Genomic DNA, 24,949 nt, shown 5'->3' on the forward strand with positions numbered 1-24,949 from the left:
CACCATCACAAGTTGGTCCAATAAAAATATATTATCTCACCCAACTTGTGTCTCTGATAATAAACATGTTTTGCCATTTTTATTTTAGACTATGGGTGGTGACTTTTCAGGAAAGAACCAAGATTGTTCTAAAGGAATTTATGCACTTGCAGGTAAGTAATCTGGTGTGTGCATGTATTTTCTTGCCAGTTGCAGGAGATAAACAGAACGTAGAAAAATCTAGTTTACCCATTTTAATTTAAGTGCCTGCATATTTTGCATTATTATAGAAGGGAGGCACCAAAATAGCTTTTAAGCTTGTAAACTTTGTTTATTTCAATATATGTATCAGTGTAGTTAAGAAAGTTTGAGTATAAATGGCTGAGGAATTGAGCTTCCCATTTGTAGGGGTTTCTGTAACTCTCTCCAAAACACTAGTTTTAACTCCAAAAGGAATTCTTATGACAAATATACTAACTCTTTTAAAAAGAAGGCCTTGGAATATGTAGGAGTGCCTGGCCATCCCCCTCTGTCAATCTCTAAGGGAGGCCATGCCTCCTAGCCGTCATGCGCTTAGAATGGTAATCTGTAAAAGGGGAAAATTAGTTGTCTCTAGAGCTCAGGCCCTCTGGGCTGAACAGTATTTTGTCGTTGGGGCTCAAGCCCGCAATCAGGGTGGTGCACCCAAACAGTACAAGGGACTCTGGCCCTCTGGCAGGGCAGAGCAGTGAATAATCTAGGGGCCCAGGCCCTCTGGCAGGGCAGAGCAGTGAATAATCTAGGGGCTCAGGCCCTCTGGCAGGGCACAGCAATAAAGGGTTTAGTGTCCTAGCTCTGACAGATGGTAGACCAACACAGACCCCCTGGCCTAAGGTGGGGAGATTGCCACCCCAGGGGTGAGGTAGTAGGGGGTAAGCCCAGGGCCCTAACAGTGGTGGACTGTTCTGCCACTAGGTCGGCAGGGATCTGGCTGCAACACACTGACCTGGGTTCAGGCAGCAAAGCAACTAGACTGTTCTCGGCTATTCCTGGGCTACTTCCTACCCTCCCTTTGGGGTGTACCTGAATCCTGGGATCATCCTCCATCTCCCCGGGGTACACCACCAATGGCAATCCCAGCAGCTCCTCAGCCTCTTGGAGCTCTGGTGAGTCCTCGGGACAGCAATGGTTTTCTGCACACTTCTGTTCCAGCAGCAGGTTGGAAGTGTATGTCTTCCTCGGCAGCTCCAGCTCAACTGAGCTGCAGGACCTGCCTTTTGTACATTCTGTTCTTGTCCCACCCCTCTTCTTCTGGTGGAGTGGGTGTGGCCTTCCAGGTTCCACCCACCAGGGGGCATATGGCTTTTCCTCCCTGTCAATCTCCAAGGGAGGCAATCGCTCCTCACTACAGAATGGAATAGTTGTAACATGTATGCGAGAGATCATAGAATCATAGAATCATAGAATATCAGGGTTGGAAGGGACCCCAGAAGGTCATCTAGTCCAACCCCCTACTCGAAGCAGGACCAATTCCCAGTTAAATCATCCCAGCCAGGGCTTTGTCAAGCCTGACCTTAAAAACCTCTAAGGAAGGAGATTCTACCACCTCCCTAGGTAACGCATTCCAGTGTTTCACCACCCTCTTAGTGAAAAAGTTTTTCCTAATATCCAATCTAAACCTCCCCCATTGCAACTTGAGACCATTACTCCTCGTTCTGTCATCTGCTACCATTGAGAACAGTCTAGAGCCATCCTCTTTGGAACCCCCTTTCAGGTAGTTGAAAGCAGCTATCAAATCCCCCCTCATTCTTCTCTTCTGCAGACTAAACAATCCCAGCTCCCTCAGCCTCTCCTCATAAGTCATGTGCTCTAGACCCCTAATCATTTTTGTTGCCCTTCGCTGGACTCTCTCCAATTTATCCACATCCTTCTTGTAGTGTGGGGCCCAAAACTGGACACAGTACTCCAGATGAGGCCTCACCAGTGTCGAATAGAGGGGAACGATCACGTCCCTCGATCTGCTCGCTATGCCCCTACTTATACATCCCAAAATGCCATTGGCCTTCTTGGCAACAAGGGCACACTGCTGACTCATATCCAGCTTCTCGTCCACTGTCACCCCTAGGTCCTTTTCCGCAGAACTGCTGCCTAGCCATTCGGTCCCTAGTCTGTAGCGGTGCATTGGATTCTTCCATCCTAAGTGCAGGACCCTGCACTTACCCTTATTGAACCTCATCAGATTTCTTTTGGCCCAATCCTCCAATTTGTCTAGGTCCTTCTGTATCCTATCCCTCCCCTCCAGCGTATCTACCACTCCTCCCAGTTTAGTATCCTCCGCAAATTTGCTGAGAGTGCAATCCACACCATCCTCCAGATCATTTATGAAGATATTGAACAAAACCGGCCCCAGGACCGACCCTTGGGGCACTCCACTTGACACCGGCTGCCAACTAGACATGGAGCCATTTATCACTACCCGTTGAGCCCGACAATCTAGCCAGCTTTCTACCCACCTTATAGTGCATTCATCTAGCCCATACTTCCTTAACTTGCTGACAAGAATACTGTGGGAGACCGTGTCAAAAGCTTTGCTAAAGTCAAGAAACAATACATCCACTGCTTTCCCTTCATCCACAGAACCAGTAATCTCATCATAAAAGGCGATTAGATTAGTCAGGCATGACCTTCCCTTGGTGAATCCATGCTGACTGTTCCTGATCACTTTCCTCTCATGTAAGTGCTTCAGGATTGATTCTTTGAGGACCTGCTCCATGATTTTTCCAGGGACTGAGGTGAGGCTGACTGGCCTGTAATTCCCAGGATCCTCCTTCTTCCCTTTTTTAAAGATTGGCACTACATTAGCCTTTTTCCAGTCATCCGGGACTTCCCCCGTTCGCCACGAATTTTCAAAGATAATGGCCAATGGCTCTGCAATCACAGCCGCCAATTCCTTCAGCACTCTCGGATGCAACTCGTCCGGCCCCATGGACTTGTGCACGTCCAGCTTTTCTAAATAGTCCCTAACCACCTCTATCTCCACAGAGGGCTGGCCATCTCTTCCCCATTCTGTGATGCCCAGCGCAGCAGTCTGGGAGCTGACCTTGTTAGTGAAAACAGAGGCAAAAAAAGCATTGAGTACATTAGCTTTTTCCACATCCTCTGTCACTAGGTTGCCTCCCTCATTCAGTAAGGGGCTCACACTTTCCTTGGCTTTCTTCTTTTTGCCAACATACCTGAAGAAACCCTTCTTGTTACTCTTGACATCTCTTGCTAGCTGCAGCTCCAGGTGCGATTTGGCCCTCCTGATATCTTTCCTACATGCCCGAGCAATATTTTTATACTCTTCCCTGGTCATATGTTCAACCTTCCACTTCTTGTAAGCTTCTTTTTTATGTTTAAGATCCGCTAGGATTTCACCATTAAGCCAAGCTGGTCGCCTGCCATATTTACTATTCTTTCGACTCATCGGGATGGTTTGTCCCTGTAACCTCAACAGGGATTCCTTGAAATACAGCCAGCTCTCCTGGACTCCTTTCCCCTTCATGTTAGTTAACATGTTAGATACATGTTAATAAGACAGACAATTTGTGTATTTAAAGATTCTTGACTAGATGAAAATGCATAACTAGATTTCTGTATATTTGAAAATTTATTCACAGCTCGAGATGTCTTTTTAATGCTAAAGAAGCCAAACTATAAGAAGTTAGAACTTCAAGTATATGCAACATTTTTTGAGATTTACAGTGGGAAGGTAAGTGCAAGTTCTTGATTCGGGAAAAATATCTTCAGAGAATACAAGGGTTGTGAACAGAACACAGAAGGATTTCTCATTTTATTTTCATATGGATATTTAGAGCATTTTTCTAATCACTTGTTTGGCTGAATTATTCTGAGTTTTATTATTATTATTTAGAATTAAGTGTGTCCTAAAGACCTCTTATTATACCCAAATTTTTTTTTAAGGTTTTTGACTTGTTGAACAGGAAGACCAAATTAAGGGTGCTGGAGGATGGTAAACAGCAGGTCCAAGTGGTGGGATTACAGGAACGGGAGGTTAAATGTGTTGAAGATGTACTCAAGCTTATTGAAATAGGCAACAGCTGCAGGTATCTACTATGTTTTTTTTAATTAGTTTTTCAGTGTAAATTATAGTGAATCAGAACACTTTCACCGTAATAAGCGTGTGTGTTTGTCATTTCAAAGTCCTAGCTTTCTACACTGTACAATACAGCTTTTCTTGAGTTGATTGACTACAGTTGTGCTGTTGCCTCCCTTTTGGATAAAGGTTGTTTGGTTGTCTGCATCTGCCAAGAGGAGTTGAGATGAATTTTCTGTGTGCTGTGAACTGTATGTATTTATGTAACCAGCTTACTGTCTTAATGTCACTTTGCTAATACTCTGGAATACTGCCAGATTTTTAGGTTTTAAAAGCCAGCATGCATTTATGTTATATGACAGAGGTTCTTAACTGTAAAATGTTTTTTTTTTTTTTTTTTTTTAAATCCAGCCTTACTATGTTTAAAAATTGGTCTTTTGCCATGATTATTGCTCTCAGTAGTTTAAAATGTTCTTTCTAGGATCCAGTTTTAAAATGCTCTGAGTCTGATTATACATTTAACGAGGGGAGGGGAAGAATGTTTGGATACTGCTCTTTCTCTTTCATGCTCCCCCGCTTTTTCCCAGTAGAAGAGATGGAGCAATAGATGTAATTTTACTGTTGTTGTCAAGTTGTATTTTGGTAGTGTCCACAACGTGTTAGGCACTATCAACACTTATAAGAAAAAACTTCCCTGCCCGGAAGAGCTAACTTACAGGATGCTTCAGTGTGGGTGTGGTCCTTCATATGCACTAAATAGTATTCCCCCTCCCCACTTTTTTAATTTTTTAATTTTTTTTTTTATTTTAAGAACATCTGGTCAGACATCTGCAAATGCACACTCGTCTCGGAGCCATGCAGTGTTTCAGATTATTCTCAGAAGGAAAGGGAAACTGCATGGTAAATTTTCTCTGATTGATTTGGCTGGAAATGAAAGAGGAGCAGATACTTCCAGTGCAGACAGGCAAACACGACTGGAAGGTGCTGAAATTAACAAGAGCCTTTTAGCACTCAAGGTAAATAAAATTCACTCAGTTGTATTTGAGCAGATGGAAGTCTTCTCATTCTTCTTCTTCTTCACGTGACAAAAAAAAGTCTCTGATAAGATGAGTGTTTGTGTAGGTAGGTCTTGTCCACTAAATTGATAAATTGATTGATTGATTGATATGGCATTTAAAATGTTTCCTCTAAATGCTTGAGAACACTTGAACTGTATTTCTACTTGTTAATTACTGTGTAACAAGCATGATATAGAACATAAAATTGGCAATATGGTATAAAAATTTTCTTAGCATAAGCATGGGATGGCAACACTATTAATAAGTGACATTCGGGGGCTAGATCCACAAAGGGATTTTGTGCCTAAGTCCAACACTTAAGCACCATTGAGATCCTCAAAACCCTTGCTCAGCTGACCTAACCTTGCATGTACTGAATTCCCTAGAACTCCAGATTCACAATCCTAATATGTTTCCTTGCTAGACCACGCTTCCGCCACAAAGTGTGGTTGTGTGCTTGTTTTTCAATGCATAACTACAGTGCTGTGATTGTGAACTTGGAGACTAAAGGTTTGTCTGCCCTTGACCTGGAGATGTAATTTCCAGCTAAGGTTGACATGTATACACTAGATTTGATCAAGCAAGCATGCTAAAAATAGTTGCATAACTGCAGCAGCCTGGGTGGCAGAATGAGCTACCCATCTTAGTACCTAGGGCTGCAGGTGGGATTATACTCAGGGTGGCTAGCCTGTCATGCTGCTTGTGCCGCCACTGCTATAATGCTATTTTTAGTGTGTTAGCTTGATCAAAGCTAGTCTGCATATGTCTGCCTACAATGAAAATTACACCCCCAGCTTGAGTGTAGACATACCGTTAGTATTCAGAGTAACAGCCGTGTTAGTCTGTATTCGCAAAAAGAAAAGGAGTACTTGTGGCACCTTAGAGACTAACCAATTTATTTGAGCATGAGCTTTCGTGAGCTACAGCTCACAATACCGTTAGTATTAATTCTGAACTTCTGTCATCACGTTCATTGAAGGTGGACTCCTAACATTAACTTAATATTAATTTAAAGTACAGCAACATATCATCCAGTGCTTATATTTTCTGTATGTGGATTGCATTTATATTGAAATATTTTTGCTTTGATTATGAACATAAACTTGTTTGTTTTTTAGGAGTGCATTAGAGCCTTAGGCCGAAATAAACCTCATACTCCATTCAGAGCAAGCAAACTTACTCAGGTGCTAAGAGATTCATTCATAGGAGAAAACTCCCGTACCTGTATGGTAAGTTTATTTCTTAGATTGTAAGTGATATGTTTATAAAGAGAACAGGAACTGCCTATTAATGATCTTATGGTTAGTCTTGATAACTTGCTACTGAGAGCGTGTATTAAACTTGATTGTATCCAACATATGGCATGACACCTAGAGATCATCTTTCAACAGGAAAATCCTCCCCCTTTTCCTTCTCCCCAGCCAGATATCTTCAGCGTGTGTGTGTTTGGCAGTAGTATCAGAATCTTGAAAAAGATGGGGGTGAAAATGCATGAGAGTCTCTGGCCTGACAAAAAGATAAATTCAGAGCTAGTGTCGAGTACTCAGTCTGTAGGATAGTCTGCTTGGAGGTGAAAGGTATTAGAGAAGTTAGTATAGGAGAATTAAAGAAGGGAATAGAGACATACTTATATCAAAGTGCAATATCGTTACTCAGCATACATTCTGAAAAGCAGGAGTTGCTCTGCCAAATTGGCAGAGGGAACAGATTAGGAGAACCAAAGGTTCTATTGTGAAATCTAATTAGTAAAAATGACATTTGGTGTTCCATAACTGTTCTCTCTCAATAACATCTGGATCAAATGTTGAATTTATAAATGGAAATGTGGTGCTCTTCCCGCCCCTCAACCTCCTCCGAATAGCTGACTTAACTAATTTCACCCAGAACCAGAAAGCTGAGCTGTGTTCTTTCTGGCTTGTGCATGAGCACTAGTGTTAGGGGGCTTATTCCTTCACCCACTTACTTCCCTAGTCCTTCTCGCATGAAGAGAGAGCAACAATACCCGAAGTCCAAAGGTGCAGACAATTCGATGTTTATTGGGGTGAACTTCCAGCAAGCATGATTCCAGTTTCCTTCCTTAGTATCCCCCTTCCCAGCTCTGACACCACAGAGCCTTACACCTGTGTCCCTGTTCCCATTCCTGCCCTTATCCAAACATGATTCCAATTTCCTTACCCCCATTCCCTGTTCCCATTTCCCCCTTTAGCAAAACATGATTCCAATTTCCCCACCCCCATTCCCTGTTCCCACACCCACCCACTCACTTCCTGATTGACTGCAGACTATATAGTAAAACTTGAGTTCTGCTTAGCTATACCTTAACCAATCATTTTCCTGAAATTTAACTAACCAATCCTAACATATTGTAACATGTTTCAGAGTAACAGCCTTGTTAGTCTGTATTCGCAAAAAGAAAAGGAGTACTTGTGGCACCTTAGAGACTAACCAATTTATTTGAGCATGAGCTTTCGTGAGCTACAGCTCACTTCATCGGATGCATACTGTGAAAAGTGTAGAAGATCTTATTATATACACACAAAGCATGAAAAAATACCTCATTTTTTCATGCTTTGTGTGTATATAATAAGATCTTCTACACTTTTCACAGTATGCATCCGATGAAGTGAGCTGTAGCTCACGAAAGCTCATGCTCAAATAAATTGGTTAGTCTCTAAGGTGCCACAAGTACTCCTTTTCTTGTTGCATATTGTAACATGATTATGTAACCAATTATATCCCACCACCTTAATTAGTTTACACCCAGCAAAATTAATTATACAGCAGACAGGAACAATCACAGAACCAGACAGAGACTATACAGACAAACAATAGCAAAGTGGGAACTATAATGACAAAACAATACAGAAGTGAGGATTTCACATCCCAGCTATTGATAAGTGAGTTCTTGCCAGACAGGATGCTATCAAACTAAGTTTCCTTTTACATTTTCTAGGCACTTCCCTTTCTCTGGAGGCGATAGGCATTATCAGGACAGGATTGTATTCCTAACAGCCCAATAGCACCTTATTTCAATATGACTAGGTTGGAATGTGAGGATGTGACCAGTCCCTTCCCAGCTTATGGCTGCCTCTGTTGCTTAGCCAAAGGCCTTAGCCTAAGAACAGGGCCTCAGACTATCACAGTAAGAGAAGGACCTTACATCAGCAGACAGTGATTTTGTTTCTTTCTTTTATACCTCTATAACTAGCCAAGTGATAAGAATACACTTAAATTCTTAGAGCATAGGCCTTTACAGACAGGCCTGAATATCTATATCCTAACAACTAGTAATAAAGATTCTGCAAGTTAGTCTTCCATTACTTGTGCCTGTTTTCCATGAGCAGAAATTGACCCTACAGTTAGTTTCTTTAATATTGTTTTATTCTGGCACAAGCCAGAATAGACCAAGCTCACTTTGCCATAGCTGTATTAGATCTGCTGTGGTAACAGTGGTGAAAACGTGTTTAAATCAAAAAAGTAAACCGATAGGAATACATACAATAGAGTTATTGAATCAGAGTGCAGTTCTGATTACAATCATACCACTCTTTGAGTACTACATAGATATCTGTATATTATTTTCCTGATTTCCCAGGTTGAATTTGCTTAGTTTTATAATTTTGTGACATCTGTGAGAAGAATTTACTATTTTTGTTTTTTGTTTTTATTGCATTGAGAATTGCTTTGAGAATGCAGGAGTGGTTCTTATGATTCTTTGATCAGTTCTTTGTGATTTAATTGTGGATGAAACATTCATTTTTTTAATTTCAGAAATATATTCACTGTAAAATGAGCCTCTGAATGTGGGGGTTTGGAAATTTGACTGCATGATATTTTTTTTGTTTTTGTTTTCCAACCACATAATTACAGTATTCCCATAATTAGGAATTTGAAGACCCTTTCATTATAAGCCACATATTTTTCAGGCACTTAACTTTTTATTTTGAATTTTCTCATGCTTATTGTCAGCCTAAAGACAAGATGTTGGGTTTTGGGGTATTTTTTGTATATGTAAGTTTAAACAAATATTTTTGGCTGTGGGTTTTTTTTTTTTTTTTTTTTTTTTTTTAAACAGTGAAAAAATGTTTTGTAGCAGTTATTTCTTGTATGCTGTTTTTGCATTTAGATTTTTTTTTAAAGATTTATTTTTAAAACTCTGTATGGTTGATGTATTTATGAAAACATTTGTAGAAACAAGGTTTATAAGTAACTGGAAAATTACTCATTTTTAACAAAGTAGAGAAATGGGAAAATTCCAGGTATGTACAAATTGCACCACTTGTGAAGTAACATATTATCAAATATAGTTAGGACAGACCAGTCAGCTGTTCAGCACCTCCACAAACCCTAGCCAGCCTTTCCTACCCTCGAAATAGTCTTTCTGTTTCTTCTGACCACTCTTACTCCCCAACCATTGATATGTTATGAATTAGATCCGGGGTTCTCAAACTTCATTGCACCATGACCCCCTTCTGACAACAAAAATTACTACATGACCGCAGGAGAGGGGACTAAAGCCTGAGCCCACCCGAGCTGTGCTGCCCTGGGTGGGAGAGCCAATTCCAAAGCTGGGTGGGGCCTAAACTGAAGCCCAAGAGCTTCTGCCTCAGGCAAGGGGCCTGTAATCTGAGCCCCGCCAACCAGGGCTGAAGACCTCGGGCTTTGGCTTTGATCCTGGGTGGTGGGGCTCAGCCTTTGGCCCCAGACCCTGGCAAGTCTAATGCCAGCCCTGGTGACCCCATTAAAATGGGGTTTTGACCCACTTTGGTGTCCCGACCCACAGTTTGAGAGCTGCTGAATTAGATCATGTCATTGGTGACACAGTTCAAATTTCACATGCTCTAGTCTAGGACATCAACTTAATTTACTGTGCTCTACTGAAAGTGCAAAACTGAAACTGATGCAGAGAGTGTAGCAAAGGGCTTGCCAGCCTTGAGAAACTAAATCTGATGCTGCCTTTTTTCTTACCCCTATATTTTAAAATGCATTGTAAAGGATGCAACAAACTTGCAGATCTTTTTGCTAAGACTGTCTACACTGCTGTTTTCAGAATTTATACTTTCAAGCACAATGTGTTCTGTGTAAAGGGCGTAAAGTCCTAGTGTGTGAAAAATGTGAGTATGCAATGTAATGACTACATTTATTTGACTGTAGAATACCATGATCATGTGTGTCCTTGTCTCTCTCTCTCTTTTTTTTTTTTTTTAATATATTTATTAAAAGAAGGAACTTCTAAAAACTGCTAGAGCAACTTTGTGATTATTTTACACACACAGATGTCAGGAACTTGTAAGTTATGGTTCTCATAATAATAATTACAACTCTGATTAAAACTTTAGTATATGTGCAAAGTTAACATCTTATGCGGTATGTAAGCTAGAACACATGGGTTGTCAGCTAATACAAACACACCTTTGATTTGCTGAGGCATAAGATTTCAAGTATTTTTAGCCTTACAATGTGGATTATTGTTTTGTTTTGTTTTTAACAAAAAGTAAATATTTTAAAAGAAAATAGTCTCATTTTATTGATCATGTAAAATACTTTACCAAAATTTCACTTTTTTTTTTTTTAAAATTATCCTGTCTGTTGGCAGTGAGAGAATCTTTTCTTGTAAGGAGATTCGTTTACAAGAGAAATCTGTCTCAAATGTTCTAATTTGCCATTAGAATTCAAAACATTTTGCAAATGTGGGTTGTATATATTATCCATACACTTCCATCTTAAGGAACATCTTGTATGCATGTGAATTCATGACTATCAGGTTCTTGAAATGTGCTAGTGCATACCCACTAGTTCATTTTCTTTTGCACAAATTAGCCTTGGAGGGCTGCTCTTTGAGCCTGAAAAGCTCTTTATGAGTAATTCATGGATTGTTTTATCCAAATTGTCCTTTTATAGTTTATTAGGTTTTCTGTTATAATTTTTAGTACAGTATTAAGCCTTAGTGGGCCTAGTGTTTAAAATGTTCTCTACTGTATGTAGGAAATCAGAATGTGATCCAGAAGCTTCAAGAGTTGAAAAAGAGATGTTCAATGTGGACAGTTATGAGTGGGACCTGTTTCGCTATAAAGAAAGCCACAGATGTAAGATCTGCTTAAAGATATTGTTTTGAGCTATCAGAGCTCAGAAGGAGAAGTTGCAATCATACCTTGCGACCCTCTGAGAAGCAGAACTCTGGTTTGCTGGCACAATACTCGTTCTAGTTTTCTTGCAGTACCTTGAGTATTTGGAAGTTGGAAACATCCAACAAAATCTCCAGCTTCAAAGGAGCATCAGCGTAGCTCCAGACTTTTAGTAAGGGCATCCTTTTTGAGTTTGTAAATACTGTATTATTGCTTAATCTAAGTGGGATATTAAGGGATGTGTGTGTCTAAACATAAGCATATATTATTATGACTGTTGTTATTAATTATATAAGAGAGCACTGGAATGTAAAGCCATTTTCCCCAGCTTTTGACTGCTCTAAAAGTTTTACTGATTATACCAAACTGACTGGCCCTCTGAAGCAACAAAGGTAGACTAAATCACAATGAGATATGGGACTTGTCTGGATTAGGATTTAAAGGTGCAATGTTAGCATGTTTTAACTAATGCATGCTAGCATATTTGAAAAGACTAGTGTATATAAGGCTCACTGCTTTTAACATGTATTAATTTCTGTTCACATCAAAGCCACCACTGTAATTTAACTTGTTAAAGTAGCATGCCTTCACTGGGATAGCCTTTTAAAATGTGTGTATAGTATTAGCACAACGTCATGGTTGCAGAACTAACACTTGGTAACTTACTGATTACAAATGTTAAGGGCTAAATATTTGAAGTTCCTGAAATAAGATGTATAAGGTAATGAGTCAAAATCAGCGATACCCCTGGCTCTTACTGCTAATTTAATAAAAACATTAGAGAAAAACTCTGCTACAAAAACTTCACATTGCACTGTATTTTTAAATAAAGCCAGAATGGAGATTTAAAAAAAAAATTATCTACCTCTTCTTAAATTCTTAAAGCAATGTTATGGGTGATACTTAAATGTATAAGAAGCCAGTAAATTGAAAAGTTTTATGTTTCTAATTATGCTACATTGCAAAAATATTACGTTAAGGCAAATTAACTATATGAAGTACAAAAAACGTTAGGTTTATGCAAGGATGCAAAGTTAGTTGCTGTGGGAATATTTGAATTGACTGATGTGTGTGTTTTAAGTCTTAATGTTGCATTAACATAGTTGTTTATCCTTTATCCCCTGTATTTATAAAAGCAAGGAAGCAGAGCATTAATTGTTAATGTATAGTAAAACAAATTTGACTGCAAATTCAAATTAATACAGAGGACCATTAATTTGAATGTGCAGTCCGCACATTCTGGTCATACATTACGTGTGCCGAGCTGCTGTAGCGCTTTGGTGTAGGCACTTACTACAGTGATGGGAGGGGTTCTCCTATTGCTCTTGGTAATCCATGTATCTGAGAGGTGATAGCTAGAATTAGATAAATAGAAGAATTCTTCTGTTGACCTGGCGCTGTCTACACCAGGGATTAGGTTGATTTAACTGCATCTTCGGGTTATGGATTTTTCACACCCTTGAGAGATGTAGCTATGCCCATGTAACTTTTCAGTGTAGACCAGCTCTTATTCACCAGTGAGAGAAACCACTCCAGTGTGGGGATCTCAACATTATCCTTACAAACCTGATGGAGCCCCCCCCTTTGAGCCTCTTTCTGAATGATCTTTACTCTTGTACTGAAGATGGCCATTTTAGTCACCATTACATCAGTTGGAACTGAACTCCAAGCTCTCATGGTTAACCCTCCTTACACATCCATTCACAGAGATATGATGATATAAAAACTTCATCCCAAGTTGATTCCCAAAGTTGTGGCAGACTTTCATTTGACTTACTTTATCCATTCCCCTCCTCCCCCTAAGACTCCATACCTTTCAGAGGGAGAGAGAATTCCATACTTTGGGAGGGCCTTATAATATACTAATTTGGCAGAATGAACCCTTTTAGGCTGTCTTCCCCCCCACCTCCGCCCTTCTTTTTTTGCATCTCCTCTCAAGAGAATTTCAAAATGGATTGCACAGTGCATATCTGTCCGCTATTATAGGATAGTATGGCTTTTATACCAATTTCTTCACATATTAGAGCTCACTCCACTAGAGCACAAGCTACAAACTCTCCATGCTTTAGGATTTCTGTGTCTGAAATTTTCAAGGCAGCTACGTAGAGTTAATCCTCTTAATTTCATTAAAGCTGTGCCCTTCACCTGGCTGCTAGATCAGATACCAAATTTGATAGAGCAGTTTCAGTTGTTTTAGTTAAGTGACAGAACTCCTCAATCACACCTAGAGTGGGATCCACACAGACACATACTTGAAGCAAAAAATGCTTACGTTATAGTAACGGGTTTTTGAGATGTTGTTTGTGTTGATCCCATGATGTGCTGTCCATCACTGCTTTCCCAGTCTTTCTTATCTGGGATTCTGAAATAGTGAGGGAGCTGAGGGATTGCTGAGGCATTTCATATCCAGGGAGGCACATGCACAGTGTGGATGGGGCCCAACACACATTTCTCTTCAGAATATTCTGATTTTGCTGCACTCATGGGGCATGTGAGCACCTAGAGTGGGATCTGCATAGGCAACAACATCTCAAAGAACCACAGTTACTATAAGGTTAAGTAACCATTCTTTTCACACTCGAATAACTGAGAAAAGATTGAACAGATTAAATTAGATTTTGGTTTGCAGTCCTCTGCTGAGTAAGACCAAGTTTGAGAAATATTAGCTAGGGGTAGCAGTTTAGGAAAATAAGACCCTGATAAAAGAGACTTGGAACAAGCATGTCTTCTCCAATGCTGTTTACTGTCTCCATAATGTCAGCCTGCTTCCAAATCAATGTGCAACTATGGTTGTCGGTACATGGCAGGTAACTAGAGTGTCAAATTATAACTTGCTAAAGTAATGAAACAATAGGCAGCAACAGGTGAATCATTCCTCTTGAGACCTGAATACATTATAAATATTTACAAATCATCTTCTTTGGCATTATATTACACTAAGAACCTGTTGGTTTTGTCTATGTACTATGTATATTGTTTTGTAACTGAATGTCTTTGTCTCTCCTCTCTCATGTCTGTATCTGTTGTTCATTTGTGATATGTGAATTTAGAAATATGGGGCTTTTTGTAATGATTTTGGGTTCATGTTTCCAAAGGAAATATGGAGCAGAATTGTTCTCCAAATGTAGCCATTCCAAAATGATAGAGAGAGGTTTTTTTTTCCTACCAGAGTAGAGTGAAGAGATGTAGTTCAGGAACAAAGATTCAAAAACTGTAACCTAATGGAGTAAGGAAAGGTGCCTGATGATTTTAAGAAACGTGCTAACTTTTACCTGGAAAGTACTAGTGGGAATTTTTTTTTTTTTTTTTTTTTTTTCAGTATTGGTCCCAGGGTATTAGAAAGACAGCTGCTGTGTGTAAGCTTGTCTTTCCCCAATAGAAGTTGATCTAACAAAAGATATTACCTCATTGATCTTGTCTCTCTAGTGGAAATTTTAACATTTATACCTAAATATTGCAGCGTATGTAGTCCTCTGTCAAATATCTTCTGAATAGATTGATTGTAGCGAGTGAAAGAAAAACTGAAAGTCTTGCTGTGTGCGATGTTATTGATGTCTTCACTCAGAACTCTTTAAGAATGGAATGTGTAAAGAAATGCCAAAGCTGTATTTAGGACAGTGTGAATGATACAGTAGTACATTCACAAAACTCAGTTACTCAGCTCCCTTGAGGTACTGGAGCAATTGTCAGGTGAGGGCTTAGTTTGATGCAAGCTACTGCCTGATAATCCCTTTACACAGTAATGGCTTTGCAAGGATTTAGAAACTTGCAGATCTTGTTTATTAGGTCCCATAGTAATTCACAAAGAAAAGCTTGTGGCAGTCATGTGATCTGTTTAAATGAATAATTTTTTTCTGTTTTTCTTAGCAACCAGTATGTACTAATATCAGAGGTTTAAATTTGATGTGGGATAGCAGGACTCCCTAGACTTTTCCAGCCTTCCCTACCCCCATATTTTGCCATTTTCTGAAGTAGGAGAATTTCTTCTCAGGATGATTGCCTGTGCTCTTGTACAATACATGATCTTCACTACACTACACTTCACCTGTTTCAAACTGATGATGTCTGGATTGGCAGAAAAATGTTAGTGTGAAGGATTATAGACATAGTTGCCCTGAGTAGTCCCATGTTTACCTTTTCCTACAGCACTTTGAGGGGCAAACTAGATAATGTGGAAGAGCTAGGACACAGTTATGCCACTAGTACTTGATTTAGCATAATTAAATTTCCTGAATGTTGAAAAGATGCTTACAGTTGCAGTATTTTACTTTGATACTTAATTGGAAACTGAAACAAGAATAGGATCCAGAGCGCTTTGTTTGATACTTAATTAGCAATTTAAATTTCTCTATAAAGTTCCCAATTCAGAAAAGCATCTCTGTTCAGGAAAGCATGTAAGCATATATTTAACTTTTAAACAGACTCATGTACACTCCTGAATTGGGGGCCAAAATGAATCTCTCAAATCAGTACATCTGTCAGGTCACCATGAGTGCTGAAACCGAGAACAGTTCTTTGAGTAGATCAGCCACGTGTTCCACTTAGGTGTGTGCACTGCAGAGCTGGACAATTTTGCATTGCAGAACCTGTGGTGAGGCAGTGCTTGTGTCTTGTGGCCATAGCCCTTCCTTCCCTGGCTATATGAGGTGGCACCGCCCCAACCCCCTTTAGTTCTTTTACACTGCTCAGGGATGGAGTCAGAGGTCTGTGTGGTCTTAATCTCACAACTTCTCCCTATTTTAGTGGTGTGTTTTTTTTTTTTTTTTTTTTAGTTAGTAGTACCCTTAATGTTGGTTAGATTAGTGTTAGTTGTATTTAGTTAAGTATTCCCCTGCAATGCCCTCTCTGGGGTTTAAGCATTGTTGTCATGTGGCGGAGCAATTCCTAATAATGATCACCACGCATGGTGCTTGCTGTTCTTGAGTGAGACCCATGTCAAGGAATGGTGTTTTGTCTGTAGATGATTTGGTCTGTAGAAACAGATTCAAGTGGCTAGGGATCTTTGCCTAAAACAGCACCTGCTCAAACAGGCCCTGCAGCATACTTTGACACACAGATCCCTTGTCAGATCAGAGGTCACCCTCAGGTTCCGTGAATGCTGTTGCTTCGCACTCTGGAGCAGGCACTTCTCCAAAGAAATGGAGGAGCTGTTCCCTGTCTAATGCATTGAGGGAAAGGTCGCATAAGATCAATTGAGACCACTCTGGGTTTCGTGGGGTCTCCTCTGCCTCCTCCAGGAAGATCGTGGACTGGCCTGGGGTTAGTGCCGGTGCACAGGATGGTGCGGGTGCCTCTTAAGTGCTCCCTGGTACCAAGTTGGGAGGTTAGTAATCTTCGCATAGATGCAGTCATGTATTCCACTTAGGTGACTCTCAAACTGTACTGTACTGTTGACTCCAGTTCTGGCCTCAGGGCATCTGTTGAGTCCGGTACTGATGGCTGGCACTAACTATTTCCACATCAGTGGCATACCAGGGGCTACAGACTTCCTCTGCCTTTTTGTCCCAACCTCTCCTTTGGTCCAGGACTTTGCAAGGGCTGCATCATTGATAGCCATTGGTTGGACAGGCTGCTGAACCCTTGCGTCTGTTGACATCACAGCCCAGTGTTCCCCTTCCACAGTCTATGGAAGCAGGACTGGACTCAGTGCAAGGAACTCGGCACCAGGAAACTCCTTGTCACTATTGCAGTCCGCAACACAGATGTTACAGTGGTGGCTTTCACTACTGTCCACTTAGGCACTGGCAGCTGTTTCAGTACCACTGCTGACTTCGGGGTCAACACCGCTTCTGGCATTGGTGTACTTGATGCTGGCGGTGCTGCTTCCATTATTGGTGCCGATCCCTGCCTCGTTCTGGGTGATAGACGAGTTAGACTGGTTACTTGCTGCCTCAGGACTAGCTTAACCTTTATCCTCAGAAACCTGAGACACCTCAGCATTGAGGTCAGGATCTTTCTCCTGTTCTTCATCACCCGACCCACATCATTTATGGGGAACTACAGGCACCAGGATTGGCACTTGTCTCGCAGTCGGGATGGGGGGCCCCTGGCCTGGTGCCTACTGGCCACCAATGCCCTATCCCCTTACCAATGCCCAATCCATCCTCTCATATGCATCACTCTGCACTTACTTGACTGGGTCACATCCTCAATACATGAAAGTCCGCATTGGTTCCTGCTCAGAAAATTGAGTTCATTGGGGCCCTAAAAGACTGTGTGCGTTCGAGAGCATTCCTGCTGATTGACTGTGTGGTCATTGGCCTGCAGAATTCAGCCGATGTTGACTAGCATTGAAGACATCTTGGACGGTTTGCTGCATCTTCAGTTGTTGGGACTTACACTTAGCTCGTTGTGGGGCATCTGTTGGTGACCTCAGCCTTTCATCTACCCCTTCACATAAGATCGGTGTTTTCCAATGCCGTAGTGGCAAGATCCTTGAAAGGAATTCTTCGTCTCCATCCACTGGCAGGGGAACTGGTTCCCTTGTGGGACCTTAACATGGCTGTAGCAGGTCTCAGGGGACCTCTGTTCAAGCCTCTGGCATCCTGCCCCTTTCCTCTCTCATGTCAAAAAACTGCTTTCCTCATAGCAATAACATCTGTGAGTGTGTGAGTTGCAGTCTTTGATGGTGGAGTCTTCTTACGTGGAATTCTCCAAAGACGAAGTGATGTTGCAGCTACACCCGAAATTTTTGTTTCAAGTGGTCTCTTGGTTTCATTTAAGCCAAGCAGTATGTTGTTTTTTTTCCTAAATCACATTCATTCCTGGAGGAGCAGTGCCTTCACACATGAGATGTCAGATGATGTCTGGCCTTTTATCTGCACAGGACTAAACCCTTTTGGGCTTTGCCTCTTCTGTTTTATGTCATATACAGACTGTATGAAGGGACAAGCAGTCTCCTCACAGACTATCTCTAAGTGGATAACTTCCTGTGTCAAGACTGCATATGAAATGCACACTACATACAGGTCCGAGCCCATAGCGTTCTTAAGTGATGTGTCAATATTAAACATTTGCAGGGCTGCCACACGATCATTGATACATATGTTTACAAACCATTATGCCATTACAGTGGCATCCAGAGCAGATGCAAATGTTGGGAATCAGTCCTGCAGTTCTTGTTTAAATAGACTCTGAGCCCCACCACCAGAGGGTATAGTTTGAGAGTCACCTAAGTGGAATACATGACTACATCTATGCGAAGAATACTTTACTGTAACTGTGGTTCTTTGAGATGTGATGCAGACATTCATTCCACAACCCTTCCTCCATCCCGTCTGAATGTCTCTGGGCATTCAGTGTGAAGGAGCTGAGGGGGGTCTGGGTGATGGCACCTGATCAAGCCAGAGGAGAGGCTACGGCCATGAGGTGTGAACGCCCCCCTCTACAGATACTGCTAAGTAAAATTCTCCAACTTCAGTGCGCTGGGCGCACACACACCCAAGTGTGCATCACATCTCGAAGAACCACATTTACAGTAAGTAACTATTTTTTCTACTGTTTCTTACAAAATTTGAAAGGGGGAAGAAAAAAATCTGGTAACTCATGCCAGGATCCAGTAAACTGGGCCTCCCACTTATGAGCCTGGCTTTTAAAAGCAAAATTCTGTGACGTCTGGAAGAAAATCAACTAAAATTCCCCTCTATTTGATGGGGATTGGGGCTCTTTTATAAAGATTAAACTGAAATGTTCAGTTGAGAGTAACTCTGCATTTGTACTTGTTATGTCAATTACTCCTGGGGGAATTCTGTGCCAAAAATTAAAAATTCTGTGCACAATATTTTAAAATTCTGCATATTTTTATGTCAAAATAAAATATCATGCCAGTTTCAATTGTTTTGGTAATTTATTTCAAAATACCTTTCAGCAAGTATGTCTGTAACAATATGGATAACCAAAAAGATTTAGGAATTACTTTTTAACAAATAGATTCCCTATTAGGCATATTAATATAGAACTTTGAGTAATAATTCATTTAAACTACAATACAGAAACATATTTCCTGCATGCCTCAGAAGCAGTGCAAAGGGGGAGTCAGGGATAACGGAAGAGCTGAGGGAGAGGGAAGTAATTGCTGGGAGGGAACCTGGAGGATTGTTGGGTGTGGGTGGGAGAAATATGGAAGAGGTTTGTTTTTTTTGTTTGTTTGTTTTTGTTTTTTTTGAAGGCGGAGTTGTTAGGGAGTTTGGGAGCCTCCCCCATGCAGACTCTGGCTGACCCTTAGGCTCTCCCATTCAGTCAGGCACATCTGCTGCCATCCCCACGTGACCCTGCACCCCTTACTCAGCCATCCCCATCTCCATGTGTCCCTGCACCCCCACTCAGCCACTTACTGTCCTCATGTGGCCCTGCACGCCACTGCTCCCTTTCCCCATGTGGCCCTGCACCCTCAGTCAGCCCCCCCGTCCCCATGTGGCCCACTCCCATTCAGCTGCCACCACAGTCTGTCTTCCCCGACTAGCCCTTCTGAACTCTACTCTATGTGACTCCCCAGCAGCCCTGTGTGTCCTGCTGTCTGTCTGGCCCCACAGGCAGGGCACTGTGAGGAATGCAGCCTCTCCTCCTCCCTATCGGCTGCTGACTGTTATGGCCAGTGAGCCAGCTGCCCTCTGTTCTTGTGCCACAGCAGCCCCTGCAGTGCCTCTCCAGTAGAACGTATTTTCTGTGGAGAAAAAAAATATATGAATTCTTCGCACGTGCAGTGGCACAGAATTCCCCCAGAAGTAGCCAATGTATGAGAGAACCTAAACATGTAACATATAGGTTTAATTTTATTTGTAGGCTAGAGTTGCTCAGTGAGATGAAATTTAAGCACCAAAATTAGAATGCTAGGATGCTCAGTATTATGAGAGGGAGTGGAAGTAACAACCACCCATTTCTCAGGCTCTCACCTAAAATCAGATTTTATGTTCGTAAATGCTGGGAGTCTGAACATAGGGAAGGCTTCTGAATGAAAGAGAACCATGGAGTTAAATGGATGGAGCTCAAAAGCTGTGATGATTTTACTTTGTGTTTAAAAAAAAAAAACCAAAAACAACAAAAAAAAGAAGTTGTTTGAAGTTGCAGTGCATGGCTCTGGTGCTGAAATAATGAAGTACGGTCAATGAGATGGACTTAGTGGAAATGATAATGCTGTGTGTTTAATGCTGTTTTGTCAATTTCCTAAAACGTGGAGTCTGTGGTAATTCCTCCCAACACCCCCTTCCCCCTCCCAGTCTGATCCACAGTTCATTAAAGGTTGCAGAAAGACTGACTTCAGTAGGCTTTTGGATCAGACCCCAAGCATTGTATGGGGTTCTGTACCACATCAGAAGAGCGCTACGGGTCTAGTAAATGTTAGTGGTTCATATAGGGTGCGTAAATAAATACTTAGTGACATACAGCACTTTCAGGTTGTTTCACTTGTTATTAGCAAATCCGGTATCCTTAACAGTAGTTGTCAGAGCAGACCACAGGGATGCTGGATAGGAGGGGAAAACCCATATGGCAGTTTGCCATTGGAAAAATCTCTTCCAGATCCCCAAACTGGAGATCTAGCCCCAGGGATCAAAGGGAGACCCATTATATTAATTTAAGGGTGGGACTGAAACAGTGGGCCCCAAATAGCTATTTGCCAGGGTAACAAACATAGCCAATCATCAGGTCCTGTTACTGCCCCCACCACCTAATGGCATCAGTGGTGGGTGGTCAGGGTTTGATGCAGAATGTGATAGCCTCTGCCCACGCCCTGTACCATGAAGAATAGGGGGAAGAGGAAGGGGAGGAAGAAAGAGAGAGAAGCAGCCTCCACTTCCCCCCCATACACAAGGAGGCAAGTGGGAGGGGGAAGTAAAGGGAACACTTGGCGCACTGCCCTAGCTGCTCCCAGTTGAGATCTCCTACCCGTCACACCTGCTGAGGGTGTCTCCACTGCTCCCGGCCACATCAAAGCCTCACCCTGGCTAGCAGGGTGACCATTTAAGGTATGGAAAATATACCTTTATAGGGAGAGATGATAAATGGTCAGTCAATTTGGTTTATCCAAAAGAAGGTTAAGAAGTGACTTGATCATAGTCTACACATACCTACATAGGGGAGAGATCTCTGGTAGTAGACAGTTCCTTAATCTAGGAGAAAAAGGCATAGTTTGATCCAGTGGTGAGAACCTGAAACTAGACAAAATCAGACTAGAAATAACATGGAATTTTTAGCAGCAAAGGTAACTAACGATTGGAATAATTTACCTTGGGATTGTGGTAGATTCTCCATCACTTTGAAGTCCTGAAATCAAGATTGGGTATTGTTTTTAAAGATGTGTTGAAGCTCAGCCAGAAATTATGGGCTTGATGCAGAAATTACTGAGTGAGTTTCTTTGGCCTGTGTTATGCAGGAGGTCAGATTAAATTATCATTATGGTCCCTTCTGGCCTTAAAAATCTGTTAATCTATATGACATCTGAAGTGCAAGGTAAACTTATTAAATTCTGCAGCGTTGTTATTTTTACAAAAAGTTTGTTGACTTGTGGTTTGTTTTCCCCAGATTGCTACTATCTCTCCAGGGATGGCATCCTGTGAAAACACTCTAAATACACTGAGATATGCAAATAGGTATGGGAAATATTTTATTTATAGCTAATTTAGCTGTTGTATTAGATCTCTGAATTGTGGTATTCTGTTACTGTGTGACACACAGTTATTTTAGACACTTTCTAATTGTTTTTAGTATGCTTGCATTTCTTTCTAAAATACAGACCAAAAGACTGATCCAAGCATTATTTGAAGTTAATTTCACGCTTGTGAAAGGTAACAAGTTAACAGCACTGGAAACTGAATTCCAGTATTTATTGGTAGACAGGATGACAACAGTGTGTAAGCACCTTCACACTGACCAATATACTTCAGTCCTGTTCTGGAGGTGTCACCTTTTGGGGTAAGAAGACAGGTTCAGTCTCCAGGTGGATTCTGTCCTTGAGGACCTCTGCTGAGATGGTCAGTTGTAGCGTGTACACTTTTTCACTAGGAATTGAGACCCTGTTGCTGTGAAAGGCACAGTATTGCTTCCCAGAACCTGAGCTTCCAGGCTGGTCTATAATAGAAAATGTTGCTGCTTTAACTGTATTGGTATAATTACATCCACAAAAAGCCCCTAGTGTGGATGCAATTATACTGGTGTAGAACTGTCTGTACTAGGGCTTTTACTGGTGTAACTATAGGTATGTCTACACATACAGCGGTGTGTAGAGTACAGACCCTGCATGCTCAGCTAGCACAGGTATACAGTGAGGCACTGCTTAGGGGAGTAGAATACGGACAGGCCATAACCTTAGGGTATGCTTGTGATGTCCTGCTTAGGACACCCAGAGCTGTGAGCCACTGTTACTGCTCTGTCTCTTTGGAAGTTGTGACTCTGATTTCTGAGTGCGTCCAGTGAGAGGGACTGGACGCTTCAGGGAGACATCTCTGGGGACCATGGGAGATGGGGTTCCCTGATTGTTACCTGCAAGGCAAGGTAGATCTTGAAGAGCTGGCTGACAAGGCAGACAGGTTCATGTGTCAGCAAACTGACACACAGCTTGGCAGAAGCAAAGCTCTCACTCTTGCTAAGGCGGAGTGGTAACTCAGTTGCTCACAGCTCTGGGTGTCTTGAGCACAACGTCATAGTGTTCCCTGCATGGCTTTCTACATGCCCACTGCTATTTTTAGCAGTGTAGTGTCCCACTGCTGGAGCCTTTTCCTGCTGCAGGGAAAGACTCTCACAGCTCCCTGCTGTCGGAACCTTTCCCTGTTCCCTTTCCATTGCCAGAGTCTTTCATTGCCATGTGTATCAACATACTGCAAGTGTAGACAAGGCCTATATCAGCAAAAAATCACACCCCTCACTGATATAGTTATAACACTCAAACTTTTAAGTGTAGACCAGCCCTTCTAGATTCCTCCTTTTCCCCACTATTTCTGTTTTTATTTTTAAACTGTTTCTTCCCTTCAAGAAACAAAAATGCTTTTTACATGTTTCTGGTTGAGTATGGATATCCTGTATTGCTTTAATTTCTTCGCTTTTACCTTTTTGACACAAGTACAGAAGTATGCAATACAAATAGGATTTTTTGTCACCTGTAAATTTAAGTTTTCTTCTAAACTTGATAACTTGATCCGTAAATGCATAGAATAAAGCTGCTGGGCATATATTTTAACTGTCGAGAAGTGGGGAGGTAGAATTTCTCTTATTTTTGTACTACTCCTTTTAGAAGAATTGGGCATATGAGTAGACATGGATAGTCAGGAACTTCTCAATTGCATAGTGCTTTTTCCATAGTTCGCAAAAAAAAAAAAAACTTTATAGATCTAAGAAACGTTTTAAAGTTACTGTATATTTGAGTATACTGCTGGAACAAGACCTCTGAAATAAATGTTCAGCAGTAAACATATGAGATCATTGAAGATCTTTACTTTTTCATAATTCAGGGGAGGCAGTTAATTTGTGTTCTATTTCAAGCATATAAAACTGTCCCTGTGCTTGTGATGCTATTATGTTTTGCAAAAATAATGCACTACAAGCCTGTAATGTGTGTTTAATGTTTCTGTAACAAGTTTCTTAGAGAACTTGGTTTACGTTTTCGAGAGACCCATATACTGTGCAGAAGTATTAATTATATTTTTCTTTGTATACCAAAATCTAATATGTACCTAATAACGTTTGTAGACTTTGTCCATACATTTAAATCTTGCACTTGCCTTTGTATTTTAACTCTTTAATGCTCTTTTAGCAATGTGCCATTTTCATATCAATTTTAGGGCTGTCAGTCAATCACAGTTAACTCATGCAATTAACTCAAAAAAATAATCCTGATTAAAAAAAGTATTGTGATTGATCACAATGTTAAACAATAGAATACCAATTGAAATTTATTAAATATTTTCATGTTTTTCTACATTTTCAAATATATTGATTTATATTACAACACAGAATACAAAGTGTAGAGTGCTCACTTTATATTATTATTTTTATTACAAATATTTGCACTGTAAAAATGAAAAATACTATTTCTTTTGTTTATCAGTTCACCTCAAACAAGTACTGTAGTGCAATCTCTTTATCATGAAAGTGCAACTTACAAATGTAGATTTTTGTTGTTGTTACATAACTGCTCTCAAAAACAATGTACATCTTTAAAGCTTACAAGTCCACTCAGTCCTACTTCTTGTTCAGCCAATTGCTAAGACAAACAAGTTGTTTACATTTACAGGAGATGCTGTTGCCTGCTTCTTATTTACAATGTCACCTGAAAGTGAGAACAGGCGTTCTAATGACACTTTTGTAGATGGCGTTGCAAAGTATTTGTGCCAGATATGCTAAACATTCATATGCCCCTTCATGCTTTGGCCTCCATTCCAGAGGACATGCTTCTGTGCTGCTGATGCTCGTTAAAAAAATAATGAGTTAATGAAATTTGTGACTGAACTCCTTGGGGGAGAACTGTATGTTTTCGACTCTGTTTTACTTGCATTCTGCCATATCTTTCATGTTATAGCAGTCTCAGAGGATGACCCAGCACATGTTCGTTTTAAGAACACTTTCATAGCAGATTTGACAAAATGCAAAGAAGATACCCATGTAAGATTTCTAAAAATAGTTACAGCATTCAACCCAAGGTTTAAGAATCAGAAGTGCCTTCCAAAATCTAAGAGTCCGAGGTGTGGAGCATGCTTTCAGAAGTCTTAAAAGAGCAACACTCA

At 40.9% G+C, this 24,949-nt stretch overlaps 1 protein-coding gene across 5 annotated transcripts in view; it reads left to right on the forward strand.

Moving 5' to 3' along the window:
• Nucleotides 1-24,949, forward strand: part of KIF2A (kinesin family member 2A) — a 93,762-nt gene that overhangs the window by 49,702 nt on the left and 19,111 nt on the right. For all 5 annotated transcript variants that reach the window (XM_074952606.1, XM_074952608.1, XM_074952607.1 and 2 more), the window contains exons 11-16: nt 89-152; nt 3,618-3,709; nt 3,922-4,064; nt 4,866-5,070; nt 6,231-6,341; nt 21,756-21,823. In XM_074952606.1, coding sequence (XP_074808707.1) covers nt 89-152; nt 3,618-3,709; nt 3,922-4,064; nt 4,866-5,070; nt 6,231-6,341; nt 21,756-21,823 — 683 coding nt within the window. The remainder of the gene's footprint in view (nt 1-88; nt 153-3,617; nt 3,710-3,921; nt 4,065-4,865; nt 5,071-6,230; nt 6,342-21,755; nt 21,824-24,949) is intronic.

This window comes from Natator depressus, chromosome 5 (genome assembly GCF_965152275.1).
Source record: "Natator depressus isolate rNatDep1 chromosome 5, rNatDep2.hap1, whole genome shotgun sequence".
Taxonomy (NCBI): domain Eukaryota; kingdom Metazoa; phylum Chordata; order Testudines; family Cheloniidae; genus Natator; species Natator depressus.